This window comes from Lissotriton vulgaris, chromosome 6, assembly GCF_964263255.1.
Source record: "Lissotriton vulgaris chromosome 6, aLisVul1.2, whole genome shotgun sequence".
NCBI lineage: Eukaryota > Metazoa > Chordata > Amphibia > Caudata > Salamandridae > Lissotriton > Lissotriton vulgaris.
Window position 1 is genome coordinate 936,120,307 of NC_141694.1, and position 19,103 is coordinate 936,139,409.

Below are 19,103 nucleotides of genomic sequence, written 5' to 3' on the forward strand. Positions count from 1 at the left end.
GCCGTTCGAGCTAAAAGTGAGGCCAACGGCCCTATGGAAATTAACATGGGGAAAACGCGTTTTGGGACCCCCCTTTTTTCTCGGCCCCCCTTGACGAAACCCCCCCAAATTTTCAAGGGCTGCTCAGAAACAAAATGTGCCATTTTCCTGAAAATTTCAGCCGATTCCGTCCACAAACGCCAAAGTTATTAGACATAGAATTTTCAAAAATCCCATAGAGAAAAAATCCTAACTATATATACCTACTGGCGACCGCCAGTAGGTAATATATATATATATATATATATATATATATATATATATATATATATATATATATATATATATATATTCACTGAAAAAACCATAGGTTATAGACCATATATAGTTAGGAATTAGCATTTACAAAACCTTATTTTACTCACACAAAACCATTGAAATTCGCATATATAGTTAGTTGCACTAACTATATATCGCGCACCCGCAATCCACTGCTGATGATGTCACATATTACATCATTCATGACATGGTCAGTGACATCACTGATGACATCACTGATGACATCTCAAATGAAATCACTGATGACATCACTGATGACATGTCAAATGACATCACTGATGACATCACTGATGACATCTCATTTGACATTACTGATCACATCACTGATGATATAATTTATGTGATAATACAATGAACCTCTTCAGACTCTAATATAACCTTAGATACAATCAGTGTAAACAGACACTCACAGACTGTCACTCATCCATGGAGTTACTCACACACCTAGTCAGTCATGCAAAGAATCAATCACACCTCCATTTCCTCAACTATACAGTTATACACACCTTACTTATTCAAACATATACTAACACATATTTACTCTCTTATACAATCCCTGATACAAGTTCACAATGATCCATACAGCCACTCACACATTCACTGGCTCTTATGCACAGTTATTTATATATGTCAACTCTCACATGTACTGTGTTTTACATATGTACTTACTTTGACATGTAGCACTGAGATATCCATTCACTCACCAATACACTCATGCACACAGTCAACCGCCCATACAGCTGTTTCCACATGCACTTTTGAACCCATACATCTAGTGAATCAACTGCTCACACATCTATGCACAGAGTCATACACCTCCCAGCCACCCACACACACACTCAGTCTGCCATACAAATACTTGGGCAACCAATCAATAACCCATATAGTTACTCATATAGCTACTGATCAACACAAGCAGCAGTTTACAGAACAACAGACATAATGATGCACAAATTAAGACAGTTTAGTCACTAACCCATGCACTCAGTGAGACACATTTAATCACTCACTCATACAGTCAGTCATGCACCTACGAAATCCTTCATCCAGACACTTATACATCCACTCATTCTTCAATATGTAAGACATATTTTAACTTTACAGAAACATACAGTCACTGGATGTTGTCATCAGTGATGTCATCAGTGATGTCATTTGAGATGTCATCAGTGATGTCATCAGTGATGTCACTGACCATGTCATGAATGATGTAATATGTGACATCATCAGCAGTGGATTGCGGGTGTGCGATATATAGTTAGTGCAACTAACTATATATGCGAATTTCAATGGTTTTGTGTGAGTAAAATAAGGTTTTGTAAATGCTAATTCCTAACTATATATGGTCTATAACCTATGGTTTTTTCAGTGAATTTTCAAGGTTTTGTAAATGCTAATTCCTAACTATATATGGTCTATAACCTATGGTTTTTTCAGTGAATTTCAATGGGTTTTTTATAGCAAATATCAAAATCCTAACTTTCTGTTTTCAGAAATGGAAATCCACCAATCACTGCTAGTGAATCATTAGCACTGAAACTCCACAGTTTTTTTTCTTTACAAACTCCTACTGTTTCAACTGCCATTTCATTCCCACACTTCATCTGACTGCAGCAGAACCTCCTCTCACCATGTTTTCTGTCTGGATTCTTGGACATAGTTACATCCACTGGGCTCACAGGTATGCTGATAACAGAAATTTACACAACCTCAATTTACAAAATGTGGAAATCAAATGGATTGGGCAGAGAGGATTGAGATCTCATCAATTGATACCATTGGTGAAAACCTTTTTGCATTTGCCAAACCCTGACCTCATAATAGTGCACTGTGGAGGAAATGATTTGGGCACTTTGACTGGGGTAGGTCTGGAAATGCTTTTAAAGGACACCTTTGAGCAATTGATGGCACTTTTTCCTCAAAGTGCCTTGGTGTATTCAAATATATGCCAAAGACAGAAATGGAGGTCGTCCAATCAATTTTGTCCACAAATTGAGAAAGCGAGGAAGCATGTAAATAAGTCTGTTTCAGCTTACATGAGAGACCATGGAATGGGCTCCATCTATAACAATAACTTGTGTTACTACATGCAAGATATCTACAGAGAAGATGGTGTGCACTTCTCAGATGAGGGAAACAGAGTTTTCATACAAAATTTAAGACTGTGTATTGGTACCTACTTATAAGTACCTAGAACTTACACAGAACCCAAAAGCTCTTTTCAGAGCTACCTTAACTATAATTAATCTTTTATAATTTCGAATGTACCTTTTTTCACTAATTTTCACTTATGTTCGCTTCCCGGTTCGCTACCCGGTTCGCGTACCGGCAGCTAACCGCGCGAAAAATTCAAATTTTTTTTTCCGACATATATGAGCCTCCTCAGCCACCCTCAGAAAACCTAGGGGGTCAGGATACGTCTCCCGTGCCCCCTTATACCTATTTCCAACATTGTTTTTCATCCATCTTGTGATTAAATTCGACCGAAACACAAAATGGCGAACTCCCGTTACGCTACCGGTGAGCTACCCGGTTCGCGTACCGGGTAGCGTTTCTACCGCGAAAAATCGAAACTTTTTTATTTTTTATTTTTTGCCCCACGGGACCCTTTAATAGCCCCCACATCATTCCTAGGGGGTCAGGAGGGGTCTACCTTGCCCCCTTTCATTAATTTCCCCCTTCGTTTTTCTCCACCTCTTGTCTCTCGATCCTACCGAGAGACAAGATGGCGGCCGTTCCAGACTGTTTAGAATGTTGACAGACACCGGAGAGCCAATCAGCTTCACTTCGCGAAATTCCGTTACGCGTCAGGTACGCGAACCGGGGCGCTAACCGGAGCGCTGTCACAGATATATCTATTTTTCAAAACGTTAATTTCTCAAAATCCACTGGAGCACATATATTGAGACATAGCAAAGGCACGTCGGGCAAACCATATCTACAATTTTGCCAAGTTTCGTGTAAATCCATTCAGCCGTTCGAGCTAAAAGTGAGTCCAACAGCCCTATGGAAAAATGAATGGGAAAAACGTGTTTTGGGACCCCCCTTTTTTCTCGGCCCCCCCTTGAGGAAACCCCCCCCAAATTGTCAGGGGCTGCTCAGAAACAAAATGTGCCATTTTCCTGAAAATTTCAGCCAATTCTGTCCACAAACGCCAAAGTTATTCGACATAGAATTTTCAGATAATATATATAAGTATATATATACAAAATCCAAAAGAGATTTGCCTGCTGTTAAGGAGAGCCACTCGAGGATGTTCAAATATGCCTTTATTTCGTGAGGGATTCAAGATGCACAACGTGCCAGCAGCTTCGCCGTAGTTCAGTTCACCCAACGCGTTTCATGCGTGAGCATTTCTTCAGGGGTGCAGTGTGTCTGCGCATCAGCGTCACTGTTCTTAAAGTACCAGAAATGAAATGAAAGTTCCCGCCTCATGGGCGTGTCACACTGTGGCATTCTGGAACTTGTGGTACTTTACTGTAATCCCAAGTGGGTCGTAGGCTGAGCACAGAAAAATGAAAACAAAGTGTTCCCAAGTGGGTTGCGAAGGTCAGAGCCGACATCTTGCCATCGTGCTGATTTCACCCATCACCTGGCGTCCTCGTTCCCACATTGCCTCGTAGTTAGCGCTGCAACAGGACTGCAGAATGCAGCGAGCTTCTCCTGCGGCTTCAGGCAGAGCCGCTCAAAATCCAAAAGAGATTTGCCTGCTGTTAAGGAGAGCCACTCGAGGATGTTCAAATATGCCTTTATTTCGTGAGGGATTCAAGATGCACAACGTGCCAGCAGCTTCGCCGTAGTTCAGTTCACCCAACGCGTTTCATGCGTGAGCATTTCTTCAGGGGTGCAGTGTGTCTGCGCATCAGCGTCACTGTTCTTAAAGTACCAGAAATGAAATGAAAGTTCCCGCCTCATGGGCGTGTCACACTGTGGCATTCTGGAACTTGTGGTACTTTACTGTAATCCCAAGTGGGTCGTAGGCTGAGCACAGAAAAATGAAAACAAAGTGTTCCCAAGTGGGTTGCGAAGGTCAGAGCCGACATCTTGCCATCGTGCTGATTTCACCCATCACCTGGCGTCCTCGTTCCCACGTTGCCTCGTAGTTAGCGCTGCAACAGGACTGCAGAATGCAGCGAGCTTCTCCTGCGGCTTCAGGCAGAGCCGCTCAAAATCCAAAAGAGATTTGCCTGCTGTTAAGGAGAGCCACTCGAGGATGTTCAAATATGCCTTTATTTCGTGAGGGATTCAAGATGCACAACGTGCCAGCAGCTTCGCCGTAGTTCAGTTCACCCAACGCGTTTCATGCGTGAGCATTTCTTCAGGGGTGCAGTGTGTCTGCGCATCAGCGTCACTGTTCTCAAAGTACCAGAAATGAAATGAAAGTTCCCGCCTCATGGGCGTGTCACACTGTGGCATTCTGGAACTTGTGGTACTTTACTGTAATCCCAAGTGGGTCGTAGGCTGAGCACAGAAAAATGAAAACAAAGTGTTCCCAAGTGGGTTGCGAAGGTCAGAGCCGACATCTTGCCATCGTGCTGATTTCACCCATCACCTGGCGTCCTCGTTCCCACGTTGCCTCGTAGTTAGCGCTGCAACAGGACTGCATGAAACGCGTTGGGTGAACTGAACTACGGCGAAGCTGCTGGCACGTTGAGCATCTTGAATCCCTCACGAAATAAAGGCATATTTGAACATCCTCGAGTGGCTCTCCTTAACAGCAGGCAAATCTCTTTTGGATTTTGAGCGGCTCTGCCTGAAGCCGCAGGAGAAGCTCGCTGCATTCTGCAGTCCTGTTGCAGCGCTAACTACGAGGCAACGTGGGAACGAGGACGCCAGGTGATGGGTGAAATCAGCACGATGGCAAGATGTCGGCTCTGACCTTCGCAACCCACTTGGGAACACTTTGTTTTCATTTTTCTGTGCTCAGCCTACGACCCACTTGGGATTACAGTAAAGTACCACAAGTTCCAGAATGCCACAGTGTGACACGCCCATGAGGCGGGAACTTTCATTTCATTTCTGGTACTTTAAGAACAGTGACGCTGATGCGCAGACACACTGCACCCCTTAAGAAATGCTCACGCATGAAACGCGTTGGGTGAACTGAACTACGGCGAAGCTGCTGGCACGTTGTGCATCTTGAATCCCTCACGAAATAAAGGCATATTTGAACATCCTCGAGTGGCTCTCCTTAACAGCAGGCAAATCTCTTTTGGATGTATATATATACATACACCTATAACATCAAAATGAAAATAACATCTATAATAAATTAAAATATTAACATATTTTTAATCTTTTATAAATACATTTTAAAGTACATTCATTTAAACAGTAGATAAAATATTAGATAGCAGAGGGATAAAATGATTATTCCCACTCCACACAGTGCAACAGTAGGGAAAGAGTTGGAAAGTGGAGGGGTAAAAATTACTATTCCCACTCCAGAGAATGCAACAGTTGGGAAAGTGTTGGATTGTATAGAAATAAAAATTACTATTACCACGCCAGTAAGTGCAGCAGTAGGGAAAGTGTTGGAAAGCGGAGGGGTACACATTACTATGCCCCCTCCAGAGAGTGCAACAGTAAGGAAATTGTTGGATAGTGTAGGGGTAAAATGTACTATTCTCACTCCAGAGAGTGCTACAGTAGGTTAAGTTTTGGATAGCAGAGGGTTAAAATTAATATCTCCCAAATATTAACTAAAAAATAAAAACAATACAAAATAGCAACTACATTACAAAAATTGTTAATTACAAAAAATCTAAACTATATAAAATATTATAAAAATCCAAAACATACAATAATAATTAATTATTTAAAATTACAACAAATTAAAAACAAACATTAATTTATAAAAGTTTAAAAACAACATTTTACAAACAAATAACTATCTTTAAAATAAAAGAATTTTAATTAAAATATATTTATTATTATTTTTTGAATACATTAATTCACACCGTACTCCCTATAAACCTACAACACACTTCTTAACAAAATAACACTATTAACATCATTAACAATAGAATAATTATTAATAAATTTAAAAAACCATTAATAAATAATTAATTAGAAATTAATTAAAAATTCTAATAAATACATTGTAAAAATTACTTTACTATAATTAAATTACTTCCCACCCTTTTCCCCTATAAACCCCCAACCTGCTTATAAAATAAACATTAATATTGTAATTATCAATCTATCAATTAATAAAAATTAATAACCAATGAATAAGTAAATATTATCAAATATTTATAAATACTAAGAAATACAAATTAAAAATGTCTTTATTTATTATAATTAAATTAATTCCCACCCCATTCTCCTATAAACCCACAAGTCGCACCGAAAATAAATAACTCACTTATTATAGTTATCAATTAATAAATTACAAAAATTATTAACCAATTAACAATCAATTCATAATGAATTTTATATAAATAGCAATACATAAAAATAATAATTACTTTATTATAATTAAATTACTTCCCACCCTATTCCCCTATAAACACACAACCCACTCCTAAAAAAAATAACACGAATAATACATTTATCTATTAATTAATTAATAATAATGTATAACCAATTAATAATTAATGACTTATACATTAATTAGAAATAGTAATAAATAAAAAATAATAATTACTTTATTATAATTAAATTACTTTCCACCCTATTCTCCTATAAACCGACAACCCGCCCCTAAAAAAACCACAAATAATAAAAGTATTTAGTAATTATTTAATACATAATAACCAATTAATGATTAATTACTAATAAATTAAGTATAAATACTAATACAAAGTAATAATTACTTTATTATAATTAAATGACTTCCCACCTTATTCCCCTATACACCTACAACCCGCTACATAACTAACATACGCAAACAATATTTAATATAAAATGAATTATAGCTAGAAATGTAATACATGTATTAATAAACATTTCTATACTTATACAAAAAAAGTACATACTTTTAACAACCATACTAAAATACAGAACACTAATATAAATATTGATATTATTAACAGCGATATTTTTATTAATGATATTACTGTCTTCAATATTTAAAAAAACAACATTTCTTACCTTACTGTCGATATTCTGTACCACAATATTCTTGATGTCGATTTCTTGTGCCTCGATATTCAAAACTCAATATTAATGTACATTGGGGAAAAAACTCCCTATTCTGTCTGTTTACAGCAGAAAGAGGTAAGCTGGAGGTCAGTAACAAGCAGAGAGAGGCAAAATAAGGTCAACTACGAGTAAAAAGAGGCAAAATAGAGGTCAGAAAAGAACAGAAAGTGGCAAAAGAAGGGACAGACATTTGGACAAAGTGGCAAAATAGGGGTCAGCAGTGAACTGAAAGAGGTAAGATAAAGATCCGAAACAGGCAGAAAGAGGCAACATAGAGGTCAGGAAAAAGCAGTGAAATAAGGGCCAAAAATGAAGAGAAAGGCAAAATAAAGGCCAACAACGAGCAGAAAGAGGGAAAATAGAAAGCAGGAACAAGCAGAAAAAGATAAAAGAAATTTGAAAAATGAGCAGTAAGAGGCAAAAAAGAGATCAGAACTGACTAGAAAGAGGCAAAATAGATATCAGAAACGAGCAGAAAGAGGCAAAATATAAAGGCCATAAACTAGCAGAAAGAGGCAAAATAGAGGTCAGAAACCGAGCAGAATGAAGTATATTGAAGATAAGAAAAGAGAAAAAATAAATGCAGAAAACTAGCAGATAACATGCAGGACCTACCCTGGCACTCATGCACTCACTCATAGAAAAACTCGGACATTCTCCAGCCACTCACAAATCCATTCAGACACTCATGCACCCGCCCACTCACAGACGATCTGAGACATGTACACCCACTCATAGATCCAGTGAGACACTCATGCACTCGCTCACAGAATGACAATTATGTAGGCACTAGCAAACCTGCTTGGACACTTACACTCCCACTCAGAGACCCACCTAGACACTCACTCAGACACCCACTCAGTCACTCATGTACTCACTCAAAGACCCACACAGATACTCCCACGCCCACTCACACACCCACTCAGATTCATACACTCTCTCACACACTCATAAATGTTACAGGTTACAGTTAGGAAAACATGAAAAATCCTAGGAATTCACTGAAGAAAAACAAAAGTTACAGGGATGTTATAGTTGGGGAATAGAAATTAAAAAAAGCTTGGAAATTCACTGAGAAACCCAATAGTTATAGTTAGTTAGTTAGGCTCAGATTTCACTCGTACAAAATCATAGAAATTCAGCAGTTGGCTGTAGTTACCTGTGTTAACTATAACTTATGCCCATGCAATGCACTGCTTATGACCTCACATACTCCATCACTCACGACATGGTCAGTGACATCACTGATGCCATCTCAAATGACATCTCTGATGACATCAGTGTTAAAGTGCATGTGCTCTGTCCTAAAAACATAGTGACATTGGCTTAACCTCAAATAGCACCCACTCACCGACCCACTAGAAAACTATCTAGCCTCCACACAAAGGACTACATACCCCCTGGAATTGGTTTAAAACCAGGACAGGGAAGGCAGGTTGCCTAAGAACTTCAAAGGGAAACTCTGGAAGCTTCTCCCCTTCTTCTAAGGTACAACTGTGTACAAAAACAGGACCTTAGACACCAACTCTTAAGTGAATTTCTGGACCTGGGATACTCTGCCAGGAAGATGGACTTCTTCTACGGAAGGACTGCCACTCTGCTGGACTGCTGCCCTGCTGCACTACTGCCTTGTTGGAATTCTGCCATGCTGTGCTGGCCTGCTGCCCACTTGCCTAGAGGCGAAAGAACTGGACCTGCACCTCTTGAACCAAGGGCCCCAGAGTGACCCCAAGGGCTAGTCTGCTGGGCACGTGTTCTGAGAACACCGGGACATAACAGGCTTCCAACTACTTACACCAGCACCCAGATCCAGCTGGAGCTAGCCCCTGACCCTTAAGTAATGCTCCTGAGCTCCTGGACCCTTTGCGTGGCCTAAGAGAGGTTGAATTGCATTGTTTAGGCTCTTCATGACTGCAAATGGGCCAGGTGGCGGCAAAATCTTGTCACCTACACAGCCCGGAAACACAAAGTTCTGTCCGCTTAACCCTTTGTGCTACAGCCATGAACCGTTTGTGTGGAGCAATACTGCAAAGCACTATCCCAACTGTCTGTGACGCCAACAGGATCTTCATGTTACAGTGACGGCCATCTGCAAAGCCTGGCCTGCTGTTTGTGCTGCATCAACGACCATCCACGATGCTTCCCTGCTCTCGGTGGCCTCCTCCACCTTGAACAGAACTTTTGGCACTGGACTAAGACAGTAACTCTTCAACAGGACGAACTGTCCCTGTATCCGGCCCATGCTCTAGCATGGTTGACTTGATCTTGTGACTTTCTCCTGGTTTCAAACATAGCTGGCGCTTTGTGCTTTTTGGTGCTATTTTACCATAAATTCTTTATAAATTCATAACTCCTGTTCTACTGTACTCTTGATATAGATAATATATTTCACTCTATTTTTCTGAAATCACATGGGATCCATATGTGGTGTGCTTTCACTGTACTACTGTTTTAAATATTTTATTTTTGCATAAAGGTTTCTCCGAGTCAATGTCAGCTTAAGTATATGTCAAACGACAACGATTACAGACATTTTTTAAACGTATTTCACTGTGATTGCATTGTTGATTAGCTTTCTTTATTTTCACATTTTGAATTATATGATGCAAATAGGGAAGCATGGGGTGTTTGAGCACTTTAGTAGTAATGAAGGGTAGCACGTCATTATTATTTTTGATACTCTTGTAGGGTGGGGCTTCGAAGCTAAGTGATATGACCTGAGCACACTTGGGGAAGGTAACGTGGGATTTAAAAGTAGTTCGCGTTGGGTGTTTGTGCTCAATATGGCATTTGAATTGTTTGGCGAGTAGATTGTCAGTGAAACTGTCAGTCTATCACAGGTAAACACTGGGGAGTGTTCAGTTTTGTAAGGGGGACTGGAGCAAGTTCAGGGAACGCGTGAAAGGGATAATGGAGCGGAGTTGAATGTTTGTTATATCGGAGGATTAACTACGAGGATTTTGGGAGAGCTAATCAGTTTCAGTTTCCTGTGAAGTTTATTGGGTTGGCAATACCGGGGGGTCACATTCTTGTTTTGCAGGGAGGAGTGGAGGGTGAGATAGTTTGGTTTCGATTATTTATTTTGATACAGGTGGGAGGAGCACAAATTAGCATATGGGTTTAACAGGCAAAGTGAATGGTTGTAGTTTTATTAGCTGTTAATCATGTGGGACTGACGTATACATTTCATAATCATTGTAGATACTCCTGAAGAAGGTTATTGATATGACCAAAATGCATTGGGTGAAGATTAAATGTGACAAGGAAGCAAGTTTGTTTACATGCCTGCGAATAGGCCTAGATAGGCAATTCTTGTGCAATTTAAAATGTGTGAAAACTTGAAAACTTTGTGTCCTTGACGTGACGGATTAGGATGGATAAAATTTGAAATAAACAGGATGAATTTGAGTACATTTTCGAGTACGTGGATATTTTGATCCCATATGTGTAGCAGGCTGTGCAACTCTTCCATGACACGAAAAGAGCATATCGCAAACCCGGTACAAATATTTTACACATTGCCTCTGAGTTAAACCTGCCTTCTCTGTTCTAAGCTACAAAAGGTTTGAGCAGAGGTTAATTTTAGGGTTGCTTTTACCTTAACCCTTGGAAGAGTTGTGGTTGCTGTAAGACCAGGGCTCATAGTCCAGTCAACCAACAACTACATTTCTTACGAATAACCACAGGGCATGTATCTGCATGCATCACTACAGTATCTTGGAATGGATTTTTTTTACATTAAAATGGAAGGAATTCAAAGACAAGCACAGGGTGGTTTCAAAACTATTCAAATATGGGCACCTATTTATTCCTGTGACTTGCAACCAGCAGGAGTGAAGGGAATGCAGGGCGAAAACAGACTTTAGGGTAAGGGACATATCTATACTAATATAATAAAGAGAGAGCCCAAACCGTTGAGGCGGGTAATCTCAGCTACCACAGCACCAATCACAACACCCAAAACAGAGTTGGAAAGGGCAGTTGCAGCAGAAGGACATAGGCTATGCAGACACCCACCATATACATTTAAAAGGTGAAAGAACTGTGCCAGCAAAGAAGTCCCTTGTGGGCGTGTCTGCGTTGTGCTGTGGGCGTGTGCTGGGGGTGTGACAAACACTGGGGGCGTGTGGTACGTTCTGCCCTTCATGCCATGTCTCATATCGTGTGCTGTGGGCGTGTGCTGGGGGCGTGGACGCGTGCGGGCGTGGGATTACGGAAAAAAGCGAGCGTTGTGCCCAATATTTCATTGTTTTTTCTTCCCAGGTTCTGTACATTCCAGCTCCGGGTGTCCACCCTGCTCCCTTTAAATACCCCTGCACCCCATAATCATAACCCACCCTTACTCCTTAAAATACCCCAACACCCTTAAACACTAACCCATCTTAACCCTATAAATGTACCCTGTACCCCAAAACCCAAACCTATCCCTAAACCCTAAAAATACCCCTGTACCCCAAAACTCAAACCTAGCCCTGAACCCTATAAATACCCCTGTACCTCAAAACCCAAACCTACCACAGAACCCTAAAATACCCCTGTACCCCAAAACCCAAAATTAATCCTGAACCCTAAAAATACCCCTGTACCCCAAATCCCAAACCTACCCCTGAACCCTAAAATACCCCTGTACCCCAAAACCCAAACCTAGCCCTAAACCCTTAAAATTCCCTGTGTACTCCAAAACCCAAACCTACCCCTGAACCCTAAAAATACCCCTGTACCCCAAAACCCAAACTTAGCCCTGAACCATAAATATAACCCTCTACCTCAAAACCCAAACCTACCCCTGAACCCTAAAATACCCCTGTACCCCAAAACCCAAACCTAGCCCTGAACCCTAAAAATATCCCTGTACCCCAAAACCCAAACCTTACCCTGAACCCTTAAAATACCCATGTACCCAAAACCCAAACCTACCCCTGAACCCTAAAAATACCCCTGTACCCCAAAACCCATACCTATCCCTAAACCCTAAAACTGCCCCTGTACCCCATACCCAAAACTATATCTGAACCCTTAAAATACCCAAACACCCCAAAACATATACCTCAGTACCCCAAAACATATACCCCATACCCATACTTACCTTATCAAAACTTTTAAAAAACATGCTTTTACCATTCATGCATTTACAACAAATTTCGTTGTAAATGTATGCGTGATAAAAGCATATAAAATGTAATGCTATGCGTTATCATGGCATTGCGGAGTCATGGTACTTTCGTGATGAATGTATGCGGAGTGAGTTGTTGCACCAGTGTGGCTGGACTGCAGAATTACACTGGTTGATCCTTGCACTGTACTTTTGAAAACTATACAATGCCAATAAAAACAGATTTGACAAAAAAAAAAAAGAAAGTATGCAGAGTGATGGTATGCGGAAAGAAAGTTGCGGAATAATGGGTGTTTACCCTCCCCCGGTAAGTACATTGGTGGCACGGCGGCCCACATCTCCAGCAACATATTCATATTTTTTCACCACCCATTTGAAAAATGCACAGGTCTCTCTCATTGATGGCCAGCACCGACATACACTTTTAGACACACATCCCGCCACAAGTTCTAGAATTGCGAACTTTAGAGCTGGGGAGCTACGTTCTAATCTCGGCATCAGCTCAACATCCTGTGATTCCAGGCAAACCGCTTTGTCTGCCTGTGCCTACCACAAATGAATGTGTTCTTCTGTAATGTAAATTGTGCTCATGCTATGTTGTCGAGTTCGCGCTATATAATATTGCAAGGAAAAATAAAGTAGGGAAACTCGAGTTCACACATTACTGAACGCGCACTCTTAAGTGCATCAGCAGTGCACTGTGAATCGCAGCGTTTCACAGGCCTGTCACACATAAGAAATGCTATCAAAATCCTACTAAACAATATAGTACTGGCCGGCAGCAATTCATACCCGGGCAACGTCGGGACAGGCTGCTAGTTGCATATAAAGAGAGGTAGAAAGAGAGCTGATAGTCCCTCATAGAATTAAATTCATGACGTAAATAGAGAAAGGATCCAACATAACCAATCAAAACAATGTGACACAGAAATGCTCCATGTGTGAGACAAAGATATGTTTAGGGATGAAAGCCATTGAATCCTAAGGGGGAGGCAGACTCAAAGCCTGTTCTAAGTTTATATTTCCAAACAATAGGTCTTTACCAACAAACAGCTAAAAACAGTTGTCGGCAAGACCTAAACCGATGTAAAATAGCTCCTCCCACAATACAATACAAGCACTCCATAGAATGTATAATGAAACAACAAATTGTCAAAAGTAAGAGATGAGGGATAATTATTCCTCTAGGGAAGAGCCAAATCTTCTTTATATATGTCAAAGTATTCATAATATCCGGCTTTGCAGAGTTACACTGTCAGGCGAGATCTCTTTTAAAAAAAGAGTAAAATGAAGATGCTCTTCAGTAAATTGATTAATTGCAACACAGTTTGACATCTTTGACTCCAAGCCGGTTACAATTCAATCAGGTTGTCTCACAATCCTTAAAGTGAATTCACAAAACAATCCAGTTAAACTTTTCATGTGGCCAAGGTATAATTTACATTTCATAACAATATCTAATTATCTGTAAACTTACCTTTAGGTAATGCTTTCTTATCTGATTGTTCAATACGTTTTTGTTTGTGGATCACTAGACATGGAGGAAGATTTGTTTTCATTAAGTCATATTAGTAGCAACATCAAAAAGTATTGCTCATGATATGATTTTATGATTTTAAATCTCAAAATATAACTTTCCTATCACTAAACTCTGTACCAAATACATTTCCCAATATAGATGAAAATAATGGTGTGCATTCCAGATGTGGTGGTATTGTGAACCAGCATTGGCAAACATAATAAGGATTCTTACTTTGAGCCAAAATAATTGGGGCATGATGGGTTTACTGGTATTTTGTTGAACTGGTTGCATGCTATTTTTACCATTTGGAAAAGTTTATATATTATTTTTGTTGAGTATGCAGCAGACAATGTGAGAGATCAGTTTACAATGAATCTTTGTCTAACAACATGGTGGTCTCATTTCAGAACTATTCTACCTGATCTTTGGTCTGTGTAGCCAGGGGTTATACATATGTATCCCTCACTATTTGACTAGCTAATTCCCATTCCATTCTCAAATGGAGAGAAGGGTATCAGGTATAATCCACAGTAATGAGGGCTGGGTGGTGTTGCCCCTTCAAAAAGGGTGTACCCGACTCACACCATAGAATATGGAAAAGTGCTAACCCTAAGACCACCAAAAGATTTATTGAATTCTTGTAGTCATCTCTCTTGGCAATGTCTCTGAAATACCAGTTTGTCATTCATAGCAAGCAGAGTCTGATAGTAATCCAGCAACCTTCTCATAATTATGCCTTGGAGTATTTTTTGCAAAAGAATGTGGTACTAGTGGGCTAATATGTTTGTTATAGTTGTAAAATATATTTCAGACATACATAAGTTATACCATTCGAAGAAAATATGAATTTATATTGTGTATATGTATCTAAGAATTAGTTTGAAAGTCATAAGCATCTGACAGATGCACGCAATCAGTTATTAGGTAAACATGCCTCTGACTAACACTGCTGCTTCTAGACTAGTAAATTGCATACCCAATTGTTCTTACATAGATTTGTTCATTAATGCTGGCTGTATAAACACATGGTAGATCAGATACCCAGCATCACAGGAACATGTTATTGGTGGGTTTCTGTCATCAGTATTGTGCTTGGCTTTGTGAGACGTGGAGTTGCTGTGGCACAGGAAAATGCTCTGAAGGTGGCACAAGCATAGAATGAAGACCTGGATAACCATTCCAGAATTAACCATGGTGCATTCTGGTAGTCCTGAATATATTCAGTTTGGCAATATGTAATCCTGTATTGAATGTATTCGCTGTAAACCCAAGAGACATTCACAATTCACTACAAAGTTCTCAGCTACATGTTTGACACTCCTCTCAGGATGAACATCATAAAACGACTCAGGAAAAGAGAATGCAACCTAATTCTTAGGGACACCTGAGAATTGGGGAAATTATATCTCAAGGCTTTGGTTATGCCATGTTATTGACACATTTACGGACGACCGATCATGATGTCCCGAAAGCATCCAAACTGTTGAACTGGGGGCATATTATCAAGGACCGGTGTTAAAATTATTGCTGTTTTATCGGCAGGAAACTGCAGATAAAAAGGCGATAATGGGCTTGATAATATGCCCTTGTTAGTTCCCATAGAAGCCCATGTTCTGATGTTAACATGGGCTTCTATAGGAATTAACAAGGGCATATTATCAAGTCCATTATCGCCGTTTTATCGGCAGTTTCCTGCCGATAAAATGGCGATAATTTTAACACCGGCCCTTGATAATATGCCCCGTTGTTCCAAACGGCATTTGGAGTAACAATGTTGTTCCGAGCCAACTAGTACAGGTCTTTGGGTCACATTCCCAGACGAGCAATTGGGATGATAGAGTCGGACAGCCTTTCCGGGTCGGTTGTTCCAACATGGATTGGCTGCCCGAATCTTACTTTGACAGCCAACATCAGGCCCTCCTTCACCGGGGACCCTCCGAAGCAGGCCTGTGTGGGTACCCATGGGTACCCCCTTTCCCTACATGCACAGTGTGGCAGGCTCCATGGGGGGCCTGCCACAGGGTGCAAGGTTTTCCCCGACCACCCATTTTCTCAATGGGAGCCTTTGTTCTCATTAGGTGCTCTGACACACCGTATTCGACCGTTTGGACTCCCAGAACCCAAGTAATTCGGAAAGCATTCCCAAAACAATTTGGCTGGAGTGATTTCCAGACATCATCATAATTGGGGCCTAAGTCTGGAACTAAATGCCCATTCGATAGACTGCAGCTTGTACTTAGGTATCCACCAAATATTTGCACCGGTGCAAATCCCATCTGCACTGCAACAGCTTTGAATGAGAATGTATCCTGACTATTTGGTGCCAGTGCAGGTGTTCAATAATACTTCTGATTACCTTTACAACCACTCTTCTTTGAGGATGGCATTAAAGCAGAACAAGATGTGACATTATTTTGTTTTATAGGAAACTAATTCAACAGTGGCGGCTGCCTTGGAATGGGCGTGGTGGGGGGATGGATTTAAAAAAAATTCCCTTCTCTGCCAAGCTGCTGCACGCTTCTCCTCTGTCCTGGAAAGAAGGTCTGATGGAAGCTGGTGCAGCATCCTGATTGGTATGAGCATCCTGTTTGGACGCTCAGGCAGTGCCTGGGACCATGTTCTCGCCCCATGGAGAACATTCCAAGTGCACATGCCAGTTTGTCTGGCCCTAGAGGGCTGGCCAAACCATCATGTGCTCTTAGAGGAGTGCAAACTACTCCTCCCCTGCTCTTGCATCAGATCCCAGCCTGGCCCCTCCTCCCGCTTAGAAAAATAATTGTTTTATTTTTTGCACTGCTGAAATAGCAGGGGGGAGATAAACCTCTTCCTTAGCAGAGGAACCGCCTCTGTAATTCAATGGTAGTCCACACTGTTAAATATTTATAGAGCTTTAATCTTGATGGGAAAAAGATATACTCTAATTTCCTGTCTTAGTAGAAAATTTCCTACATATATCAGAATGGCCCTTGGTTTATCTGCTGTTGGCCCTTTCCTTTGTACCATAGGGAACCTATGAGCTCTTTGTATCCCATTCTCCCAATTCCAGGCAGACAATTCTGGGAAAGCCCCCTTAAGTAAACTAAACAACAAATGCTCGCACATACTGCCCCTCCTTCCCTTCTGTGACCCCCAAAAGTCTAACATTGTTTCTCCGCTGACAATTTTCATAATCCTCAAGCTTCCAATGCACATCCGACGCCATCTTTTCCTGTTCGTTTTTGAATTCATTCCATTTCCCAACATCCTCCTCCAGTCTCTCAGTTCTTGTTTCCACCTCAGTAACCCTGGCTTCCATGTCTGCATAGAGTTTGTTCACCTTACGTAGTGAGCCCTGTATTTTTTGATTGGCCTGCTTCGCCCTCCGAGATTCACTTCTGGCCTCCCCCTGCATTTGTTTCAGGGTAGCATATAACATATCCATGGTGGTCGTCTGTCCTGGGATATCATTCTGGGTTTGAGGTACAGTGGTGCCCCCCTCTTGATAAAGCTGGAAGTAGTTGAATAGTCCCAATCCAATTTTTTAGATACTTCTGGATGGATAGGGCTCACATTAGACTTTGCCCTATTATGACATCTGCTCTTAAGGCTTCTCAGTATCTTGGCCCTCCGTTTCGTGCACAGCTTGTGCACTAGTGCACTTTCCGGAGATGACACTGCTGAGTCTGTTCCCCCCTCAGCTTCCGAGGTGCCAAGATCACTTTCCGTTACAGAACCAGATGCTGTCTTTTCATCATCCTCATCCCCCTCCTCATCATTAACTGAATAAAAACAGTCATCACTGAGAGAGCCTGGATTGAGAAGCCCACCCATTGTCTGTTCTCTAGGATTGTCACGAACATTGTGCTTTTTTGGGTCCGGGTCGCCACCATGCGCTTCAGGGATAATATCCTTAGATCGCATTAACTGCTCTATGTCAGGTGATAAGAGCACAGTGGGCTCCGGGCCCATTGCGGAGATACATTGTGTCTTGTTAAGTAAATTTTGAGTCGTTAATAAAGCAGGGGAAAGGATTATACTGTCCACTTCTATCAACGACTTTTTACTCGTGACAGCCTCGCTCTCAACATAGCGGCCAGCCAGAGATAGTGATTCACCCCCAGCAGCGCCCTCCTTAACGCGATGTTCGGTAATATCCACAGAGTCTGATTGCAGCGGCTGCAAGTGTATTCCGCCAGCATCCACATCTCCGCTGACCCATGTGTTCCGTTCACTCTGTTCAGCTTGCCCGAGAGCGCATCCTGCTGGGGCCACAGGTAGAGAAGTTGAATGTTACGCTCCCTCTGGGATCTGCACATCGCTCTCAGTGGCTGCGGTGGCTGTCTCCACCCTGATTCCGTCATCATGCAGATCTGGGCTCGGCTCTTCCGTCTCTGCCGGATCTCTCGTGCTCCTACCTCCTACCAGGGCTACAGGTGAGGTGAAAGCTACTGGTACTAATACTTGGGTTGCAAACGACTCCCGGAGGGTAAGCTGCCGCAAATTCCCCTCCTTGCTGGATACTTCACTGTTCTGGTGCTTAGCGCCCTTTTTGGGTACTGCGGTTTTCTTTTCCTTGTCCTTCGGCATCACAGTATTTTCGGAGGGAGCAGCTTCCACATTCTCTTGATTTTTGTTTCTCCGCCTCTGGGTCGCCGATCTCAAATTAACATTGTGGCCGTGCCCGGGTCGCTAAAGATAGCCTTGTCCGATTCCTTGTCGTTCTTTGAGTCCTTCTGTGGTTTTGGCACTCGAGGGGCCATGGCTTGTTTCTCCGTATACATCAACAAAATGTAGCAGTGGGTCACACAAGCAAATTGACTGACTAAGTATCTGAAAAAGTAGGATAGACAACAAAAATGAGTGATAAACCTATTGTGTGACTAAGTGATATATACACTAATTAAATTGGTACTCCTTCTATGTGAAAAAATACCCATCAGTTGTCGATCGATACCGCCCTGTTCATCATCTGGGATCCTTCACACCAGGAAGGTAAGGTTTTTGTACCCACTGGGGATAAGAGAG

The 19,103-nt window shown here is 41.3% G+C and overlaps 1 protein-coding gene across 50 annotated transcripts in view; it reads right to left on the reverse strand.

Moving 5' to 3' along the window:
• Window positions 1-19,103, reverse strand: part of LOC147708230 (uncharacterized) — a 2,035,583-nt gene that overhangs the window by 1,585,042 nt on the left and 431,438 nt on the right. For 46 of the 50 annotated variants that reach the window (XM_086926974.1, XM_086926953.1, XM_086926973.1 and 43 more), the window contains one exon: window positions 14,055-14,108. The exons of the other annotated variants lie outside the window; for them this stretch is intronic. In XM_086926974.1, coding sequence (XP_086783100.1) covers window positions 14,055-14,108 — 54 coding nt within the window. The remainder of the gene's footprint in view (window positions 1-14,054; window positions 14,109-19,103) is intronic. 50 annotated transcript variants of the gene reach the window in all.